Source organism: Rhinoraja longicauda, chromosome 24, assembly GCF_053455715.1.
Source record: "Rhinoraja longicauda isolate Sanriku21f chromosome 24, sRhiLon1.1, whole genome shotgun sequence".
NCBI classification, from domain to species: Eukaryota; Metazoa; Chordata; class Chondrichthyes; order Rajiformes; family Arhynchobatidae; genus Rhinoraja; species Rhinoraja longicauda.
Genome location: NC_135976.1, coordinates 28,597,599 through 28,616,629, shown reverse-complemented (window position 1 = coordinate 28,616,629; position 19,031 = coordinate 28,597,599). Strand labels below are relative to the sequence as shown.

Below are 19,031 nucleotides of genomic sequence, written 5' to 3'. Positions count from 1 at the left end.
TTGTATGACAACTCCCAAGTCACTTTAAAGTGCCTTACACACTATTTAGGTACTTTCAAAATATTATTAATTATTATACGGTAATCACTCTTTCTCAATTGACCCCACCAACAAACATGGGTTCTTTAGACGTTTGGGTCCTGAAGGATGACTTCTACTTGAAACACAAAGAGGGTGGCACAGTGGCGCAGCGGTAGAGTTGTTGCCTTACAGCAGCAGAGACCCGGGTACTGGGTGAACAGAGTTTGTACGTTCTCCCTGTGACCATGTGCGTTTTCTCCGGGTGCTCCAGTTTCTTGCCACATTCCAAAGACGTACAGGTTTGTTGGTAATTGGCTTTGGTAAAATTGTAAATTGTCCCTAGTGTGTAGGATTGTGCTAGTATACGGGTGATCGTTGGTCAGTGCGGACTCAGTGGGCCGAAGGGCTTGTTTCCGCACTGCATCTCTAAACTAAACTAAAACTGGAAAAACTCAGAGGGTCAGGCAGCATCTCTGGAGACCCTCAGACTTCATTGGAGACTCTCCGACTATCTTTAATCGGATTTTATCTTGCACTGAACATTATTACCTTTATCCTGTATCCATAACACTGTGGACGGCTCCATTGTAATCATGTATAGTCTTTCTGCTAACTGGATAGCTCGCAACAACAAAGCTTTTCACCGTGCCTCGGTACACATGACAAAAAAACTATAACTAGGGGAATGGACTGATGATGTTTCAGGTCCGGACCCTTCTTCAGACTGAAGTGTTGCCCGTGAACATTTCCTCCACAGATGCTGCCTGACCCACTGAGTTACTCCAACACTTTGTGTTTCACTGAAGATTCCAGCATCACCAGTTCCTTGTGTCTATATTAAATGACTACTAGGGCGAAGGAGGGTTTCCATGTAGCTGATTGCTCCTCGTCTGCTCAGTACACTCACCGAAACGTTCCCTCACTTGGCCAAATGCCTTAATTAGAGAGCGTGGTCTAAACCAAATTTTCAGGGAAACAAATCTGAGGGAAATCCCTGAGAATGAATGTTTGTTACATTTTTTTAACCTGGAAAAGGTTTTGAACCACACTGCTACTCCTAGAAAAAAAACTTTTCTTAAAGAGTAGAAAGCTACAGAGTGGGAGGGAGAGAGAGAGAGAGAGAGAGAGAGGGAGAGAAGGAGAGAGAGAGAGAGATGATGAAAGGTGAAACACACATTTACAACTTGTAACATTTCCAATTTGATTGCAATTCATGATCTCTTTTGATCCAATTTTCTATTGATCTTTTTTTTCCCTATTGAAGTGTGTGCCACCTCGAAATAAAAGCCTTTAATCAAGAGAGAAAATGACTGGAAGGAGGAGGTGGAGGTGGGAGGGGGGAAGGGAAGAGAAATTACAAAGTATAAAGTGCAGAAAGAAAGAGTAAAATATTCCTCAGAAGGACTGGAGGGAGAGAAAAAAAACGCACAAATCCACTCAAATTTTTTTACCTCATAAATCGACACGAAGCATCGAATTCTTGCATTAGAGGTGAAGGAATGGTTTAGAATGGGTTTTATTTTAAAAAACAACTTACATTTGAGGCTTCTTTGTGCCGGGCTCTTCGTGGTGAAGACTCGACTCAATCTCAGCTTCTGTGCTCTGACTTTTTTTTTTTGTCCCCTTGTCCTTCCCGCCCCTCCCCTCCCGTCACTCACGGCGACTGGCGGCGGCCCTGGCCAATGGGGGAGGTGGGGGCGGGGCTGGACGTGACGGGTGGGCGGGCCGTGACGGGTGGGCGGGCCGTGACGGGTGGGCGGGCCGTGATGGGTGGGCGGGCCGTGACGGGAGGGCGGGCCGTGACGCGTGGGCGGGCCGTGACGGGTGGGCGGGGAGAGCGCCCATCTGCCCCTCCCCTCCCGTCACTCATGGTGACTGGCGGCGGCCCGGGCCAATGGGAGAGATGGGGGGCGTGGTGGGTGACGGGTGGGCGGGGCGGGGCGTGACGGGTGGGCGGGGAGAGCGCACCCTCTCCTCCCGTCACTGCCCCCGCCGCGGACAGGACGAGACGGGTGGGCGGGGCGAGCGCCCCCTCTCCTCCCGTCACTGGCGGCGGCCCGGGCCAATGGGAGAGGAGGGGGCGGGGCGGAACATGACGAGTGGGCGGGGAGAGGCGTGGCGGATGGGCGGGGTGAGCGCACGCCCTCCCCCTCACCCCAGACCGCGCACGCGCGAGGCGGCGCTCCCTTTGTCTCTCCTCCGTCCGCCTCTCCGTGACGTCACCTCCGAAGAGGTGGGCTTTCCTCTCACAATACTTTGGACCCAACCTGATACAAGCTCTGGATCTAAACTTTTACAAACTTAGTTTGCAAACCCAACTTTGGACCTAAACTTTTACAAACTCCGTTTGCAAACCCAACTACTACAAACTTTGGACCCTTAACTATTTACCAACTTACTTTCCAACCTAACTGATCCAACCTTTGGATCTAAACTTTTACTAACTTAGTTTGCAAACCCAACTTTGGAGAGGGTTTTGGACCTAAACTTTTACAAACTTAGTTTGCAACCCAACTACTACAAACTTTGGACTCAAACTTTTTACCAACTTACTTTGCAAGCCAACTGACACAAGCTTTGGACCCAAACGTTTTTGCCAACTTAGCTTGCAACCCAACTACTACAAACTTTGGACTCAGCCATTTTAAACTTCACTGGGATAAGGTAGATGTCCTCTTCTCTCTGCTTAAAATATGTTTACTTATAGATGTTTTCTGTAAATTACTTCCTTGTGATGTTGAGAAATTATGTTCGTAAGTTCTAAGAGCAGATTTGGGCCATTCCGTCTATCAAGTCTACTCTGCCATTCAATAGTGACTGATCTATCTTTCCCTCTCAACCCCATTCTCCTGCCTTCTCCCCATAACCCCTGACACCGACTAATCAAGAATCTTTCAATCGTAAAAATATCCACTGATGGCCTCCACAATGAATTCCACAGATTCACCACCCTCTGACTAAAGAAATTGCCCCTCATCTTTCTAAAGGGAGGTCCTTTCATTCTGAGGCTACGCCCTCTGGTCCTAGACTCTTACCTCAGTGGAAACACCCTCTCCAAATTCACTCACGCCTTTTATTATTCAGTAAGTTTGTGAGAAATTGTGTTCATAATGGGAAAAAAAATTACAACGTCAAAAATGAGGTGTAATTATTTACTGCCACGTCCTCACAGTCTGTTTCACATGATGAGTGTAGCACTCTCAGAACCTGGAACTGTTTGAATAAGGTATGATTCATTTCTCTTTAAGGAACTTTTTGAAAAGGAGAAGGTGATGTGTTTTATGAAAATGACAGGTGTCTGATGACACTCAGTTTGATCAATGAGTCTGGAGCAATAGAAGTTGACAGTGTCTTTATTTGGGTGTGTGAAGTTTCACAACGTTGCAATTAGTGGTGAAGTGTCTCGACACCAAGGCTTTAAAACTTTTGAACAGAGATTTTGAAATGAGTTCATTGAAAGATAAAGCCTGGAAACGTGCCCTTTGGCCCATCGAGTCCATATTGATCCTCAACCACCTGTTCACGCTAGTTCTGTGTTATCTCACTTTGACATCCACTCCCTGCACGCCAGGGGCAATTTACAATTATTGTACAGACCCTCGCATCTTTGGAATGTTGGAGGAAACTGGAGGGCCCCTTGGATCGCATGGAGAACGTGCAAACTCTGCACAGACAGCACCCGAGGTCAGGATTGAACCCGGGACTCTGGGTCTACCAACTGCGTCACTGTGTCACTTTAGACTGTAGAGATACAGCTCGGAAACGGGCCCTTCGTCCCACCGCGTGTGTACTGACCAGCGATCACTAGCACTATCCTACACACTAAGGGTGATTTACTTTTTTTTTTAACCAAAGCCAATTAACCTACAAACCTATTTCTCTTTGGAGTGTGGGGGGAAAGCTGGAGCACCCGGAGAAAAACAATGCGGTCACGTGGAGAATGTACAAACTCCGTACAGACAGCACCCGTTCTCAGGATCGAACCTGGGTCTCTGGCGCTGTAAGGCAGCAACTCTGCCGCTGCGCCACTGTTCCGCCCTACTGTTGTGCAATTGAACCACAGCCTTGGCTCCACATTATTGCATCTTCAATCACTGCCAGGATTTATTGAATTTATAACTTTTCTTCTTTCTAGAAAACCATCTCTTCATTATTTTGTCTCACCTGATGGCCACCCGGTCACATGGAGAATGTACAAACTCCTTACAGACTGTACCCATACTCAGGATCGAACCAGGGTCTCTTGCGCTGTAAGGCAACAAGTCTGACGTTGTAAGGCAGCAAGTCTAACGCTGCACTACTGTGCCACCCGTCACCCATAGTGGTTATGCTTAGTTGGGGGTAGAATGGGTTGGGAATAAGACCTTGGATATAAGAAAATAACTGCAGATGCTGGTACAAATCGAAGGTATTTATTCACAAAGTGCTGGAGTAACTCAGCAGGTCGGGCAGCATCTCGGGAGAGAAGGAATGGGTGACGTTTCGGGTCGAGACCCTTCTTCAGACTGATGTCAGGGGGGGCGGGACAATGAAGGGTCTCGACCCGAAACGTCACCCATTCCTTCTCTCCCGAGATGCTGCCCGACCTGCTGAGTTACTCCAGCACTTTGTGAATAAAGACCTTGGATATACAATACAATACAATACAATACAATACAATATATCTTTATTGTCATTGTACCCAGGGGTACAATGAGATTGGGAATGTGCCTCCCATACGATGCAATAATTTAATTAATTTGAACAACAACAACCCAACGAAACAATTGTAACAGTTTTAAGACAGACGGTAGTCTGGTATTCAGGTATATATTATATGTTCAAAACAAAAAGTATGGGAAATATAGTCAGTCCAACCTCACTGGGAAGAAACTGAAAAGCATGCACCACCACACTTGGGAACAAATGCTTCCCCTCTGTTATCAGGCTTCTGAACGGTCCTTCCATAAGCTCGAGCACTGTCCCGATTCCCCAACCTACCTCATTGCTAACATTGGACTTTTCCCCTGGAACTGTTAACGCTACAATGCTGAGAAACTGTATTCTGCACACTGGCATCTTTCTCTTTGCTCTGCCTGTTTTACTTGAGTTTTTGTGGACGCAGCCCGGACCATCACACAAAACCAACCTCTCTTCCATTGACTCCATTAACACCTCCCACTCGCCTCGGCAAGGCCTGCAGCATAATCAAGGTCGAGTCGCACCCTGGCCACTCCCTCTTCTCCCCTCTCCCATCGTGCTAAATGTATAGAAGTGTGAAAATGCACACCTCCTGATTTCCTTCCCAGCTGTTATCGAGCAAGTGAACCATCCTACCACAACCAGAGAGCAGTCCTGAACTACTGTCTACCTCACGGGGGGGGGGGACCCTCGGACTATCTTTGATTGGATATTACGGGCTTTACTTTGCACTAAACGTTATTCCCTAATCATGTATCTGTGCACTGCGAATGGCGTGATTGGAATTGTATATTGTCTTTCCGCTGACTGGTTAGCACGCAACAATAAAGCTTTTCATTGTACCTCGATGCACGGGCCATAAACTAAACTGAACTGAAACTGAACTGAAACTGAACTGAGTTTGGCTTGATTGTATTCATGTGTAGGAAACCTGATTCACCATGCTGTTCCCAGAGGAGGATCTACTATCATCTGATACATAGAAACATAGAAAATAGGTGCAGGTGGAGGCCATTTGGCCCTTCGAGCCAGCACCGCCATTCATTGTGATCATGGCTGATCATCCACAATCAGTAACCTGTGACTGCCTTCTCCCCTTATCCCTTGATTCCGCTAGCCCCTATCTAACTGTCTCTTAAATTCATAAGGGCAATATACAATCGGCCTACTCTTCTAAATCCCTTTTACCCATATTCTGCACTCTGTATCTTTCTCTTTACCTATTGTACTTGAGTTTGGTTTGATTGTGTTTAGGAACAATATTATCTAATTTGACTGGATAGCATGCAAAACGAAACAATTCACTGTATCTCGGTACATAAACCCAAACCTAAAGAGGATTTGATGTTAAAGATGCAAATTCCGGTGTTGGCTCTGAACTATAGGGAAGCACTGCCCTCTACTGGGGAGGAGCTCACTACAGCACTGGATAGTTTTAGTTGTGGAGATACTGCACAGGTATCTGAAGCAGGCCGTTCGGCCCACCGAGCCCACGCTGACCATCGATCACCCGTTCACACTAGTTCTGTGTTGTTACACTTTCGCATCCACTCCTGGCACATTAGAGGCAATTTACAGAGTCCAATTAACCTACAAACCCGCACGGCTTTCGATTGTGGGAGGAAACCGGAGAACCCGGAGGGAATCCACGCGTTGCAAACTCCACACAGACAGCACCCGAGGTCAGGATCGAACCTGGGTGCCTGGCGCTGTGAGGTAACAGCTCCACCAGCTGCACCACTGTGGCTAGTCAAACCGCAAAGTAACGAGTCTTAGAACTTGTGGGAACCAGAGCACATCCCCAGAAAGACACAAAAAGACACAAAATGCTGGAGTAACTCAGCGGGTCAGGCAGCATCTCGGGCCTGATCTGCTGAGTTACTCCAGCATTTTGTGTCTACCTTCCATTTAAACCAGCATCTGCAGTTTTTTTTCCTACCCAATAGCTGGAGTAATTCAGACTGAAGAAGGGTCGTGACCCGAAACATCACCCATTCCTTCTCTCCAGAGATGCTGCCTGTCCCGCTGAGTTACTCCAGCTTTTTGTGTCTTATCTTCGGTTTAAACCAGCACCTGCAGTTCCTTCCTACACATCCTTAGAAAGGATTGGTTTCTCTTGCACTTCTTGTTAATTAAATGTTTGAGTCAAGTCTAGTCAAGTCAAGTTTATTTGTCACATACACATACACGATGTGCAGTGAAATGAAAGTGGCAATGCCTGCGGATTGTGCAACTTTTTTTTTTACAGTTACAGCATATAAATAAATTTACTATAGTGTAGACAAAATTTAGTCTCTGGAGTTGTAAAAGTTGACAGTCATGGCCTGTGGGAAGAAGCTCCGTCTCATCCTCTCCGTTTTAACAGCGTGACAGCGGAGGCGTTTGCCTGACCGTAGCATCTGGAACAGTCCGTTACTGGGGTGGCAGGGGTCCCTCATAATCTTACTTGCTCTGGATCTGCACCTCCTGATGTATAGGTCCTGCAGGGGGACGAGTGTAGTTCCCATGGTGCGTTCTGCCGAACGCACTACTCTCTGTAGGGCCATCCTGTCCTGGGCAGAGCTGTTCCCAAACAGTGTATGATTTCTTTGCCTCAGTGTGCATACTTGCACATAGACAAACATGGATAGACCCTTGCATCAATGCTGTTGTATAAAATATGAATATCAGATATGAAAGCATAAGCTTGAAACATAGGACTTAGAACTGCACAGCGCAATAAAAGGCCCTACTGTTTACAATCAGCGTGTCGTCATTATGCCAAGTTAAACAAATCTCCATTGCCTACATGGGATCCATATCCCTCCATTCCCAGCATATCCACATGCCTATCCAAAAGCCTCTTAAACACCATTGTTATATCTGCCTCCACCACCACCACCTCTGGCAGTGTACTCCAGCCCCCCACCACCCTCTGTGTAAATTTTAAAAAAAACACCACATCTCCTTTAAGCTTTCCTCCTCTCACCTTAAAGCTGTGCCCTCTAGTCTTTGACAATTCCACCCTGGGAAGGAGGTTATCACTGTCTACCTTCTCAATGCCTCGCAAAATTCGATATAGTTCTATCAGGCCTCCGCGCGACTTCTGACGTTTCTGAAAACACATTTCAAGTTCCTCCAACCTCTCCTGTAGCTGATCTAGGCAGCGTTCTGTTAAAGCCTCTTCTGCACCCTCTCAAAAGCCCCCACATAAGGCCATAAGGAACAGGAGTAGATTTAGGCCATTTGGCCCATCGTCTACTCCGCCATTCAGTCATGGCTGATCTATCTCTCCCTCCTAACCCCATTCTCCTGCCTTCTCCACATAACCTTTGACACCCGTACTAATCAAGAATCTATCTATCTCTGCTCTAAAAATATCCTCTGGCATGGCCTCCACTGCCTTCTGTGCAAAGAATTCCACAGATTCACCATCCTGTGACTAAAGAAATTTCTCCTCATCTCCTTCCTAAAAGAACATCTTTCCTGTAACAGGATGTCCAGAACTGCACACAATACTCCATGTGGTGGCCTAACGAAAACTTGCTCAGCAGTCCAGTACTGTTTATCTGCACCGCCTCTAGATCAATTAATACCCTTATTAATTAAAAAAATGTAAGATCACTCTTGTCTAAATAGACTGAGAGGTTTTTTTTTAACCAAACTATCTTCTAGTCTGGGGATTTCCTTCCTAAAACCTTGTCCATGTTATATTTACCAAAATAAAACTGCACTGAATCAAACTCTGATCATCAAGTTTGCTGATGACACTGTGGTGGTGGGCCGGATCTCCAACAACGATGAGAAGGCCTACCGGGAGGAGGTGGCTGTTCTGGCACTCTGGTGTCAGGACAATAGCCTCCTCTTGAATGTCACTAAAACGAAGGAGCTGATTGTGGACTTCAGAAGGGCTAAACATCCAAGGACGTACACGCCACTGGAGATAAATGGGTCTACTGTGGATAGGGTGAGTAGTTTTAAATACTTGGGAGTCCGCATCACAGAGGATCTGACGTGTGCAACGCACATTGCCGCACGGGTGGGTAAGGCAAAGCAGCGCCTTTACCACCTTAGACAACGGAGGAAATTCAGAGTGTCTCTGAGGATCCTTCATTGCTTCTACTCTGGGGCTGTAGAGAGCATCCTGTCCGGCAACATTACAGTCTGGTTTGGGAACAGCTCTGCCCAGGACAGGATGGCCCTGCAGAGAGTAGTGCGTTCGGCAGAACGCACCATGGGAACTACACTCGTCCCCCTGCAGGACCTATACATCAGGAGATGCAGATCCAGAGCAAGCAAAATTATGAGGGACCCCTGCCACCCCAGTAACGGACTGTTCCAGATGCTACGATCAGGCAAACGCCTCCGCTGTCACGCTGTGAAAACGGAGAGGATGAGACGGAGTTTCTTCCCACAGGCCATCAGGACTGTCAACTTTTATAACCCCAGAGACTAAATTTTTGTCTACACTATAGTAACTTATTAACTTTATTTATATGCTGTAACTGTAATTCTTTTTTGTGCACAATCCGCAGGCATTGCCACTTTCATTTCACTGCACATCGTGTATGTGTATGTGACAAATAAATTTGACTTGACTTGACTAGACGCAAAATACTGGAGTCTGAAGAAGGGTCTCGACCCGAAACGTCACCCATTCCTTCTCTCCAGAGATGCCACCTGTCCAGCATTTTGATGTAAACCAGCATCTGTAGTTCCTCCCTACACACTGAATATGTTATATTGTTTACTGTGTACGTGTTTACATGTTCTGTTGTGCTGCTGCAAGTAAGAATTACATTGTTCTATCTGGGACATGTGACAATAAAACACTCTTGACTTTTGATTCCGTACAGACAGCATCCGTGGTCAGGATCGAAAGCGTGTCCCTGGCACTGTCTGGCAGCAACTCTACCACTGTGCTGCCCAAATTTGTCAAACCTTTTTTCTTCTCAGCAGGAGTCAGACTTCCACCCCACCGGCAATACAACAAAAGAGAGCACAGCAAAGTCCAGTTTGTGGTGTGTGTGTGTGTCGAGAGCTTTCCGGCTGGGATTTAGCCAAGATGAAATCTGCATCCGTTGAGGTAACAACGATCAACAAAAGCAAAGCCCTGTCCCTCACTGATCCCAGGTAGGTGGCGTGTGGTCTCAAAGCACAGTGGGCTGAACAGAATTCTGAACACAATCCTCCTTGTTACTGATTTTTGTGACCTGTTCCTTTATTGACTTACCGTGTGCGGGGGTGTGGTGATCAGATGGAGATTGGAGCATTAGTCACCATTGTGAGTTTGCACAAAAGAAACAGACTGTCCCTCTCTCTCTCCCTCTCTCTCTCTCTCTGATGCACACAGGCACACGCACACGGACACACACACACGGACACGCACACACGGACACACACACGGACACACACACGGACACACACACGGACACACACACGGGGACACACACGGGGACACACACGGACACACACACTGACATGGACACGGACACACAGACGCACACAAAATGCCGGAGAGAAGGAACGGGGGGACGTTTCAGGTCGAGACCCTTCTTCAGACTCGAAACGTCACCCGTTCCTTCTCTCCAGAGGTGCTGCCTGACCCGCTGAGTTACACCAGCATTTTGTGTCTCATCTCCGGGTGTAAACCTGCTCCGGAAGTTCCTTCCTCTGTACGCAATATGAGCCATTTTTAATTAAACCTTGTTAAACCTCTTCTCAGGACTTTCCTCGATGGTAACGCCACAGTCATTGAACCAGAGGCGGTATCTCCCGATGGGGTTGGAGTGAGCCGATACTCCACCCGGCCCGGGGACATTCTCTGCGCTGGAGTACTGAGTTACCAGGCTGGGCCCTGCTTTTTTGGGGTGTTGTTCGAAAACCCTGTGGCGGAGGGGGAGCTTTGCCAGGAGCTCGGTTTGTACGTGACTGCTGATCCCGGGGAACGGAAGGAGATGTACGGTTTAATCAAAAATGGCCATGAGTCGCTCGTTCTTCGGCGCCTGGCAATTTTCGGATATAATCAGAACCAAAGCATCTCGGTCACCCTGGCCAACCTCCAGGTCACTGCCACCATGTCCAAAGGCACCAATTGCAGTGTGGAGCTCATCGTGGAAGATTTATCTCAGTTACTTCACTCTTGAGAATGCTCTAGTATCAATATGGCAAGCGTGCTACTGAATGATTTGATTGGTGCGGGTGTCGGGAGTTAATGTCACATGCGCAAACACACTATGAAATTCTTTTCTTACATACAGTCCAATTCTATTCTTGCATACAGTATCACCATCCCCAAGCACTTCCCCGTTTAGCAAGTGGGCAGAAACACTCCACGGATCCCGTATGCATGTTTTGCCGCCATTTTCAAAGTCCAGTCCGCGCTCTAAATTGGGCACGGTGGCGCAGCGGTAGAGTTGCTGCCTTAAAACGCTTGCAGCGCCGGAGACCCGGGTTCGATCCCGACTCCAGGTGCTTGCCTGTACGGAGTTTGTGCGTTCTCTCCGTGACCGCCTGGGTTTTCTCCGAGATCTTCGGTTTCCTCCCACACTCCAAAGACGTACAGGTTTGTAGGTTAATTGGCTTGGTATAGGTGTAAAATTGTCCCTAGTGTGTGTAGGATAGTGTTAGTGTGCGGGGATCGCTGGGCGGGGTGGACACGGTGGGCTGTTTCCGCTCTGTATCTCTAAACTAAACTAAACTCTAGTTATGAGTCTGAAGAAGAGATCGACCCGAAACCTCACCTATCCATGTTCTCCAGAGATGCTGCCTGACCTGCTGAGTTACTCCAGCACTTAGTCATCCTTTCCAGCTATCTTAAGCGTACGATCTCCCTGTGACCCCGCGTGTTTTTCTCCCAAGTGCGTCGGTTTCCTCCCACACTCCAAAGACTTGCAGGTTTGTAGGTTAATGGGCTTCTGTAAAATTGTCCCTGGTGTCCAGGATGGAACTCTGCAGCGCCAGACACCCGGGTTCGATCCTGACTGCGGGTGCTGTCCGCACGGAGTTTGTTCGTTCTCCCCGTGACCGCCTGGGTTTTCTCTGGATACTCCGATTTCCTCCCACACTCCAAAGACCTACAGATTTGTCTGAAGAATGTCACCTATGCAGGAAACATATTCCCAATGTTGGGGGAGTCTAGAACAAGGGGCCACAGTTTAAGAATAAGGGGTAGGCCATTTAGAACTGAGATGAGGAAAAACTTTTTCAGTCAGAGAGTTGTGAATCTGTGGAATTCTCTGCCTCAGAAGGCAGTGGAGGCCAATTCTCTGAATGCATTCAAGAGAGAGCTGGATAGAGCTCATAAGGATAGCGGAGTCAGGGGGTATGGGGAGAAGGCAGGAACGGGGTACTGATTGAGAATGATCAGCCATGATCACATTGAATGGCGGTGCTGGCTCGAAGGGCCGAATGGCCTCCCCCTGCACCTATTGTCTATTGTCTATTCCTTTTCTCCAGAGATGCTGTTTGACCTGCTGAGTTACTACAGCTTTTTGTGTCTACGGTTTATCTGCAGATCCTTCCCACAGAATTGTAGGTTAATTGGCCTCAGTAAATTGCCCCTAGTGTTTCGTTTTTGATTAGTTTAGAGATGCAGCGGGGAAACAGGCCCTTCGGCCCACCGAGTCCGCACCGACCAGCAATCCTCGCATTTTCACACTATCCTACACACAACTGGGACAATTTACATTTCTAGAAAGCAAATTAACCCACAAACCTGTATGATCCTGGAGAAAACTCACGGGGAGAGCGTACAAACTCCGTACAGACAGCATCCGTAGTCGGATCGAACCCAGGTCTCTGGCGCTGAAAGTGCTGTAAGGCAGGAACTCTACTGCTGCGCCACCGTGTGCAGGATAGAACATAGTGTATGGTTGATCATTGGTCGGTGTGGTCAAGGTGGGCTGAACGGCCTGTTTCCATGCAGCATCTCGAAGCTAAAAAACTAAACTAAACTAGTGGGGGGGGGGGGGGGGCTGGAAAACTTTGCCAAGGGTGGAGATGGAGGCAGATTCGATAACGGTGTCTTTTAGATAGGCACGTGGAAGTGTACAGAATAGAGGGAAATGCATCATGTAAAGCAGATGAGATCGGTTTAATTTGGCACAAACATTATAGAAGGGATCTTATAGAAACCTTATAGAAACTTACAAAATTCTTAAGGGGTTGGACAGGCTAGATGCAGGAAGATTGTTCCCGATGTTGGGGAAGTCCAGAACAAGGGGTCACAGTTTAAGGATAAGGGGGAAGTCTTTTAGGACAGAGATTAGAAAGGGTTTTTTTCACACAGAGAGTGGTGAATCTGTGGAATTCTCTGCCACAGAAGGTAGTTGAGGCCAGTTCATTAGCTATATTTAAGAGGGAGTTAGATGTGGCCCTTGTGGCTAAAGGGATCAGGGGGTATGGAGAGAAGGCAGGTACGGGATACTGAGTTGGATGATCAGCCATGATCGTATTGAATGGCGGTGCAGGCTCGAAGGGCCGAATGGCCTACTCCTGCACCTATTTTCTATGTTTCTATGAAGGGCCTCTTTCATGTGCTGTACTGTTCAATGCTCTACCAATGAGGTGAAACCATCAGATAAATCCATGTCCAACATTGCTGTATTCATCTATTTTGTTCTTATTTGTGCATGTGTGTTTTGATTTCTGTATTTATAATTGATAAAGCTAATTACTTATGTAAACATATTTCACTGCTGTCGTCTGATTCATCATACACTCTAGACTCTACTTTAGACTTTAGAGCTACAGCGTGGAAAAAGGCCCTTCGGCCCACCAGCGATCCCTGCACATTAACACTATCCTACGCACACTCGGGTCAATTCACATTTTTACCAAAGGCAATTAATTGACTGACAAAGCTATAAATCTTTGGAGGGTGGGAGGAAACCGGAGCACCCGTAGGAAACCCACACGGTCATGGGGAGAAGGTACAAAGTCAGGAGTCAGGATCGAACCTGGTTGTCCGGCGCTGTAAGGCAGCAGCTCTACTGTGCCGCGCCAACTCCGTTTGAAGGGGAAATTGAGTTTATCCTGTTTTTGTTACATTTGTGTGGTGTTGAGTCGCTCGTACGTCACGGCAACAAAGGTTTGCATTCTTTGCGTTTGGAGGTGGCACTTTGTGATTTGTTTAACAACCACGACCATCAACTCCCCCTACATTAGCCCTTCCGTCCCACCTATCCCACTCTCGCGGCGCATGCAGGAATGAATGCATCATCTTGGGCACTCCTGGCATCTGCAGCGGCAGGCACTGCAAGTCTGAAGTGCATTGAGAGTGCTCGGTGGCGCAGCGGTTGAGTTGCTGCCTCACAGCGCCAGCACACTCGGGTTCGATCCTGACTACGGAGTTCTGCAAGTTCTCCCCGCGAGAAAGGAATAGGTGACGTTTCAGGTCGAGACCGTTCTTCAAACCGAAGGATCTCGACACAAAAAACAGCATTTCCTTCTCTCCAGAGATGCTGCCCGTCCCGCTGAGTTCCTCCAGCATTGTGTGTCTATCTTTGGTGTGAACCAATATCTGCCAAACCCTACACGGCACGGTTATGTGTTGTACGCATGAATGCGCGCAGTCGGAGAGAAAATAATGTAACTGAAATTAGCTGTGAAGTACAGAGGGGGAAGGATGACAAGCCCAGCCTGACCTGCATGTCCTCCACATCCTGAGAGAGAAAGAGAGATAAGGAAAATAAAGGTTTATAAAACAAGCTGAGCTAATATTACAGATGGAAGGTTCTGTCCCAGAGGAGAGAGCAGGGGAAATGGATGAGACATGGTCATGGGTTTTGTTAACAATGATCGAGAGGAATCATCAGTACAGAAAGAAAGAAAATATTTCAGGAGCAGCTGAATAGAAAGTCTTGTCATCGGAGCATGTATCACATAGAAACATAGACAATAGGTGCAGGAGTAGGCCATTCGGCCCTTCACTGCCATTCAATATGATCATGGCTGATCATCCAAAATCAGTACCCCGTTCCTGCTTTCGCCCCACATCCCTTGATTCCGTTAGCCCTAAGAGCCATAATGGAGACGGAAGAGCTGGGAGAATCTTAACAGGCGGCTGGATGTGAGGAAGAGTAACCAGTCTGTAGGACAATATCTATTTTGCCTGATTAAAGTCAAGCGAGGTTCATAAGTTGATTAGTGATAGGAGCAGAATTAGGCCATTCGGCCCATCAAGTCTATTCTGCCATTCAATCATGGCTGATCTATCTCTCCCTCCTAACCAACATTGTCCTGCCTTCACATAATCCCTCACATCCGTACTAATCAAGAATCTATCTATCTCTGTTTTAAAAATATCATTGTGGGCTCTACCTTTCCTTGGTCATCTACGGATGGCTCGATTATTATCATGTGTTGTCTTTCCACTGCCTGGTTAACACGCAGTGTTACAAAAGCTTTTCACTGTACCTCGGTACAGGCAGCATTAATCTAAACTGAACTAATGCAAGCAACTGACCTTATAACTATAAACATGCTTGGCAAACTGAAGGTTTGCTGTAAAATAATTCAATACATAAGAAGATGTGAATCAGGGACCAATTACCAATTCAAACATCTTGCTACGTTGGCCTGGTTTTATAATGATGAGAATGATTAGTGACCAAAATGGCAATCATGATGTTCGTTTAATTTAGTTTAGAGATACAGTTTGGAAACACGCCCCTCGGACCAGTGAGTGTGCGCCGACCAGCGATCCCCGCACACTAAGATTATTATGGGGTTGGACATGTTAGAGTCAGGAAACATGTTCCCAATGTTGGGGGAGTCCAGAACAAGGGGCCACAGTTTAAGAATAAGGGGTAGGCCATTTAGAACTGAGATGAGGAAAAACCTTTTCAGTCAGAGAGTTGTGAATCTGTGGAATTCTCTGCCTCAGAAGGCAGTGGAGGCCAATTCTCTGAATGCATTCAAGAGAGAGCTGGATAGAGCTCTTAAGGATAGTGGAGTCAGGGGGTATGGGGAGAAGGCAGGAACGGGGTACTGATTGAGAATGATCAGCCATGATCACATTGAATGGCGGTGCTGGCTCGAAGGGCCGAATGGCCTCCTCCTGCACCTGTTGTCTATTGTCTATTGTCTAACACTATCCTACACACTCTAGGGACAATTCACACTTATACCAAGTCAATTAACCTACAAACCTGCACGTCTTTGGAGTGTGGGAGGAAACGGAAAATCACAGAGAAAACCCACGGCAGGAACGCACAAAGTCGGCACAGACAGCACACGTAGTCGGGATCGATCCCAGGTCTCCGGCGCTGCAAGCACTGTAAGGCAGCAACTCTACCCCTGCGCCACCGTGCCGCCCCGTATATCCGCGATCAGTTCAGGTGTTATAGTTAGGCTTCTCAGGCGAAAACAATACACAATCTTTGTAAGACTTTAGACTTTAGAGATACAGCGTGGTAACAGGCCCTTCTGCTCACTGAGTCCCAGCTGACCAGCGATCACACTAGCACTATCCAACACACTGGGGACAATTTACTATATACAGACATTGGGTGGAGGGATGCATCCTGTGCTCTATCTTCTACATGTGATCTACGTGCCTTTAGGAAGAATATGGAGAGGAATTTCTTTAGTCAGAGGGTGGTGAATCTGTGGAATTCATTGCCACAGGATGAGGGGAGACCTCATTGAAACTTACCGAATAGTGAAAGGCCCGGATAGAGTGGATGTGGAGAGGATGTTTCCACTAGTGGGAGAGTCTAGGACTAGAGGTCACAGCCTCAGAATTGAAGGATATTCCTTTAGGAAGGAAACGAGGAGGAATTTCTGTAGTCAGAGGGTGGTGTATCTGTGGAATTCTTTGCCACAGAAGGCTGTGAAGGCCTAATCAATGGATATTTTTAAGGTGGAGATTGATAGATTCTTGATTAGTTCGGGTGTCAGGGGTTATGGGGAGAATGCAGGAGAATGGGGTTAGGAGGGAGAGATAGATCAGCCATGATTGAATGGTGGGGTAGACTTGATGGGCCGAATGGCCTAATTCTGCTCCTATCACTTATGTCCTTATTATGTGTAGGAAGGAACTGCAGATGCTGGTTTAAACTGAAAATGAATCTAGGTCGAACCATGGTGGGACAAATGATGTGTCTTTGAGCAGTGCATATCTGGAGAGATGGTCTGAAGAAGGGTCTCGACCCGAAACATCCCCTATTCCTTTCTCCAGTGATGCTGTCTGACCTGCTGAGTTATTCCAGCTTTTTGTGTGTCTAGCTCTGGAGATGGTTACAGACAGAGGAAGAAGTGGCCTACTGAGGATATTAAAGCAAAATAATTTATAGTGTAAAACTTTGCATTTCACAACAGCAAGATCAAACATATTCATGGAATTGTCTTTTAAATTATTCAGTAACTTTATTACTCTGTTGCTATTTAATCATTGTGTTTTATTTACTCCGATCCTTCCCCTATCGAGCACTGTGTTTACCAACCTGTGGGTTTAGTTTTTTAGTTTCGGAGGTACAGCGCGGAAACAGGCCCTTCGGCCCAGCGAGCCCGCGCCGACCAGCGATCCCCGCGCACTGACACTAACCTACACACACGAGGGACAATTTTTAATGATACCAAGCCAATTAGCCCACTCGTCTTTGGAATGTGGGAGGAAAACGGAGATCCCGGAGAAAACCCACGAGGGTCGGGGGGAAAACATAGAAATTCCGTGCACACAAGCACCCATAAGTCAGAATCGAACCCGGGTCTCTGGCGCTGCAAGGCAGCATCTCTGCTGCTGCGCCACTGTGCCGCCCTTTAACTCTACACCTCCATCCCCCACAAGGATGGTCTTGAAGCCCTCCGTTTCTTCCTCCACCGTAGAACCAGCCAATCCATATCCACTAACACTCTCCTCCGCCTAGCAGAGCTGGTTCTTACCCTTAACAACTTCTCCTTTTTTTTTAGAGCTACAGCGCGGAAACAGGCCCTTCGGCCCACCGAGTCCGCGCCGCCCAGCGATCCCCGCACATTAACACTATCCTACACCCACTAGGGACAATTTTTACATTTACCCAGTCAATTAACCTACATACCTGTACGTCTTTGGAGTGTGGGAGGAAACCGAAGATCTCGGAGAAAACCCACCCAGGTCACGGGGAGAACGTACAAACTCCGTACAGACGGCGCCCGTAGTCAGGATCGAACTTGAGTCTCCGGCGCTGCATTCGCTGTAAGGCAGCAACTCTACCGCTGCGCCACCGTGCCACTCCTCCCACTTCCTCCAAACCAGAGGCATAGCTATGGGCACTCGCATGGGCCCTAGCTATGCCTGCCTCTTTGTCGGGTACGTCGAACAATCCCTGTTCCAGATGTCCCCATCCCCGGAGAGGTACAGGTTTGTAGGTTATTTGGCTTTGTATAATTGTAAATTGTCCCTTGTGTGTGTAGAAGGGCGTGCGGGGATCGCTGGTTGGCGTGGACTCGGCGTGCCGAAGCGCCTGTTTCCTCATTGTACCTCGAAACTAAATAAATGAAGCAACGCTGAAAATGAAATGACTTCCAGTTCGAGAAAGTTGGTGGATGTTTGAAAATGTTTTCAGTGTGCATGCTGGAGGAGCATTTAATAATTATCTTCTACTTTGCAGGAGGATAAGGTTACCATCTGCATGAAATGATATTCTCCAAAAAATATTGACTATTCGTTATCAACAGGACCAGTAACTCATCCGCATTGCAAATAGAGTTGGACTGAATACACATTATCAATTGTTGCCATGCATTCTGCTTGCCCTGCGTACTATCTTACATGCAACAAATAGCATGCATTAATTTAGCGCCGTTAACAAAGTATTCCGACCGAAGGCATCCCACACAAAAGAAAAGTACAGACAAGATGTGCTGGAAAGAACTGCAGCCATGATCACAATGAATGGCGGTGCTGGCTCAAAGGGCCAAATGGCCTCCTCCTGCACCTATTTTCTATGTTTCTATGCTGGTTTAAATCGAAAATAGGACCAAACAATAGACAATAGGTGCAGGAGGAGGCCATTTGGCCCTTCGAGCCAGCACCGCCATTCAATGTGATCATGGCTGATCATTCTCAATCAGTACCCCGTTCCTGCCTTCTCCCCGTACCCCCTGACTCCGCTATCCTTAAGAGCTCTATCCAGCTCTCTCTTGAATGCATTCAGAGAATTGGCCTCCACTGCTTTCTGAGGCAGAGAATTCCACAGATACTGGAAAATACTGGAGTAACTGAACGGGACTGGCAGCATCTCTGGAGAGAAGGAATGGGTGACGTTTCGGCTTGAAGTCGGGTCTGAAGAAGGGTCTCGACCCGAAACCTCACCCATTCTTTCTCTCCAGAGTTTCTGCCTGTTCCGCTGAGTTACTCCAGCATT

The 19,031-nt window shown here is 47.4% G+C and overlaps 2 protein-coding genes across 4 annotated transcripts in view; one reads left to right on the top strand and one right to left on the bottom strand.

The window, feature by feature from the left end:
- Positions 1-1,666, bottom strand: part of cttnbp2nlb (CTTNBP2 N-terminal like b) — a 61,852-nt gene extending 60,186 nt beyond the window's left edge. Inside the window, exon 1 of the mRNA XM_078420895.1 lies at positions 1,559-1,666. The gene's annotated coding sequence lies outside the window, so the exon portion shown is untranslated. The remainder of the gene's footprint in view (positions 1-1,558) is intronic.
- A 624-nt stretch (positions 1,667-2,290) lies between these two features.
- On the top strand, positions 2,291-13,345 carry LOC144605331 (uncharacterized). 3 transcript variants are annotated; one of them, XM_078420460.1, is made up of 3 exons: positions 2,291-2,685; positions 9,640-9,813; positions 10,406-13,345. In XM_078420460.1, exons 2-3 carry the CDS (start codon positions 9,746-9,748, stop codon positions 10,824-10,826), a joined length of 489 nt encoding a protein of 162 aa, XP_078276586.1. In that variant the 5' UTR covers positions 2,291-2,685; positions 9,640-9,745; the 3' UTR covers positions 10,827-13,345. The 3 variants fall into 3 exon arrangements, with proteins under 3 accessions (XP_078276586.1, XP_078276587.1, XP_078276588.1); XM_078420461.1 differs by having other exon boundaries at positions 9,637-9,813; XM_078420462.1 differs by lacking the exon at positions 2,291-2,685 and adding an exon at positions 3,153-3,247.
- The last annotated feature ends 5,686 nt before the right edge of the window (positions 13,346-19,031 follow it).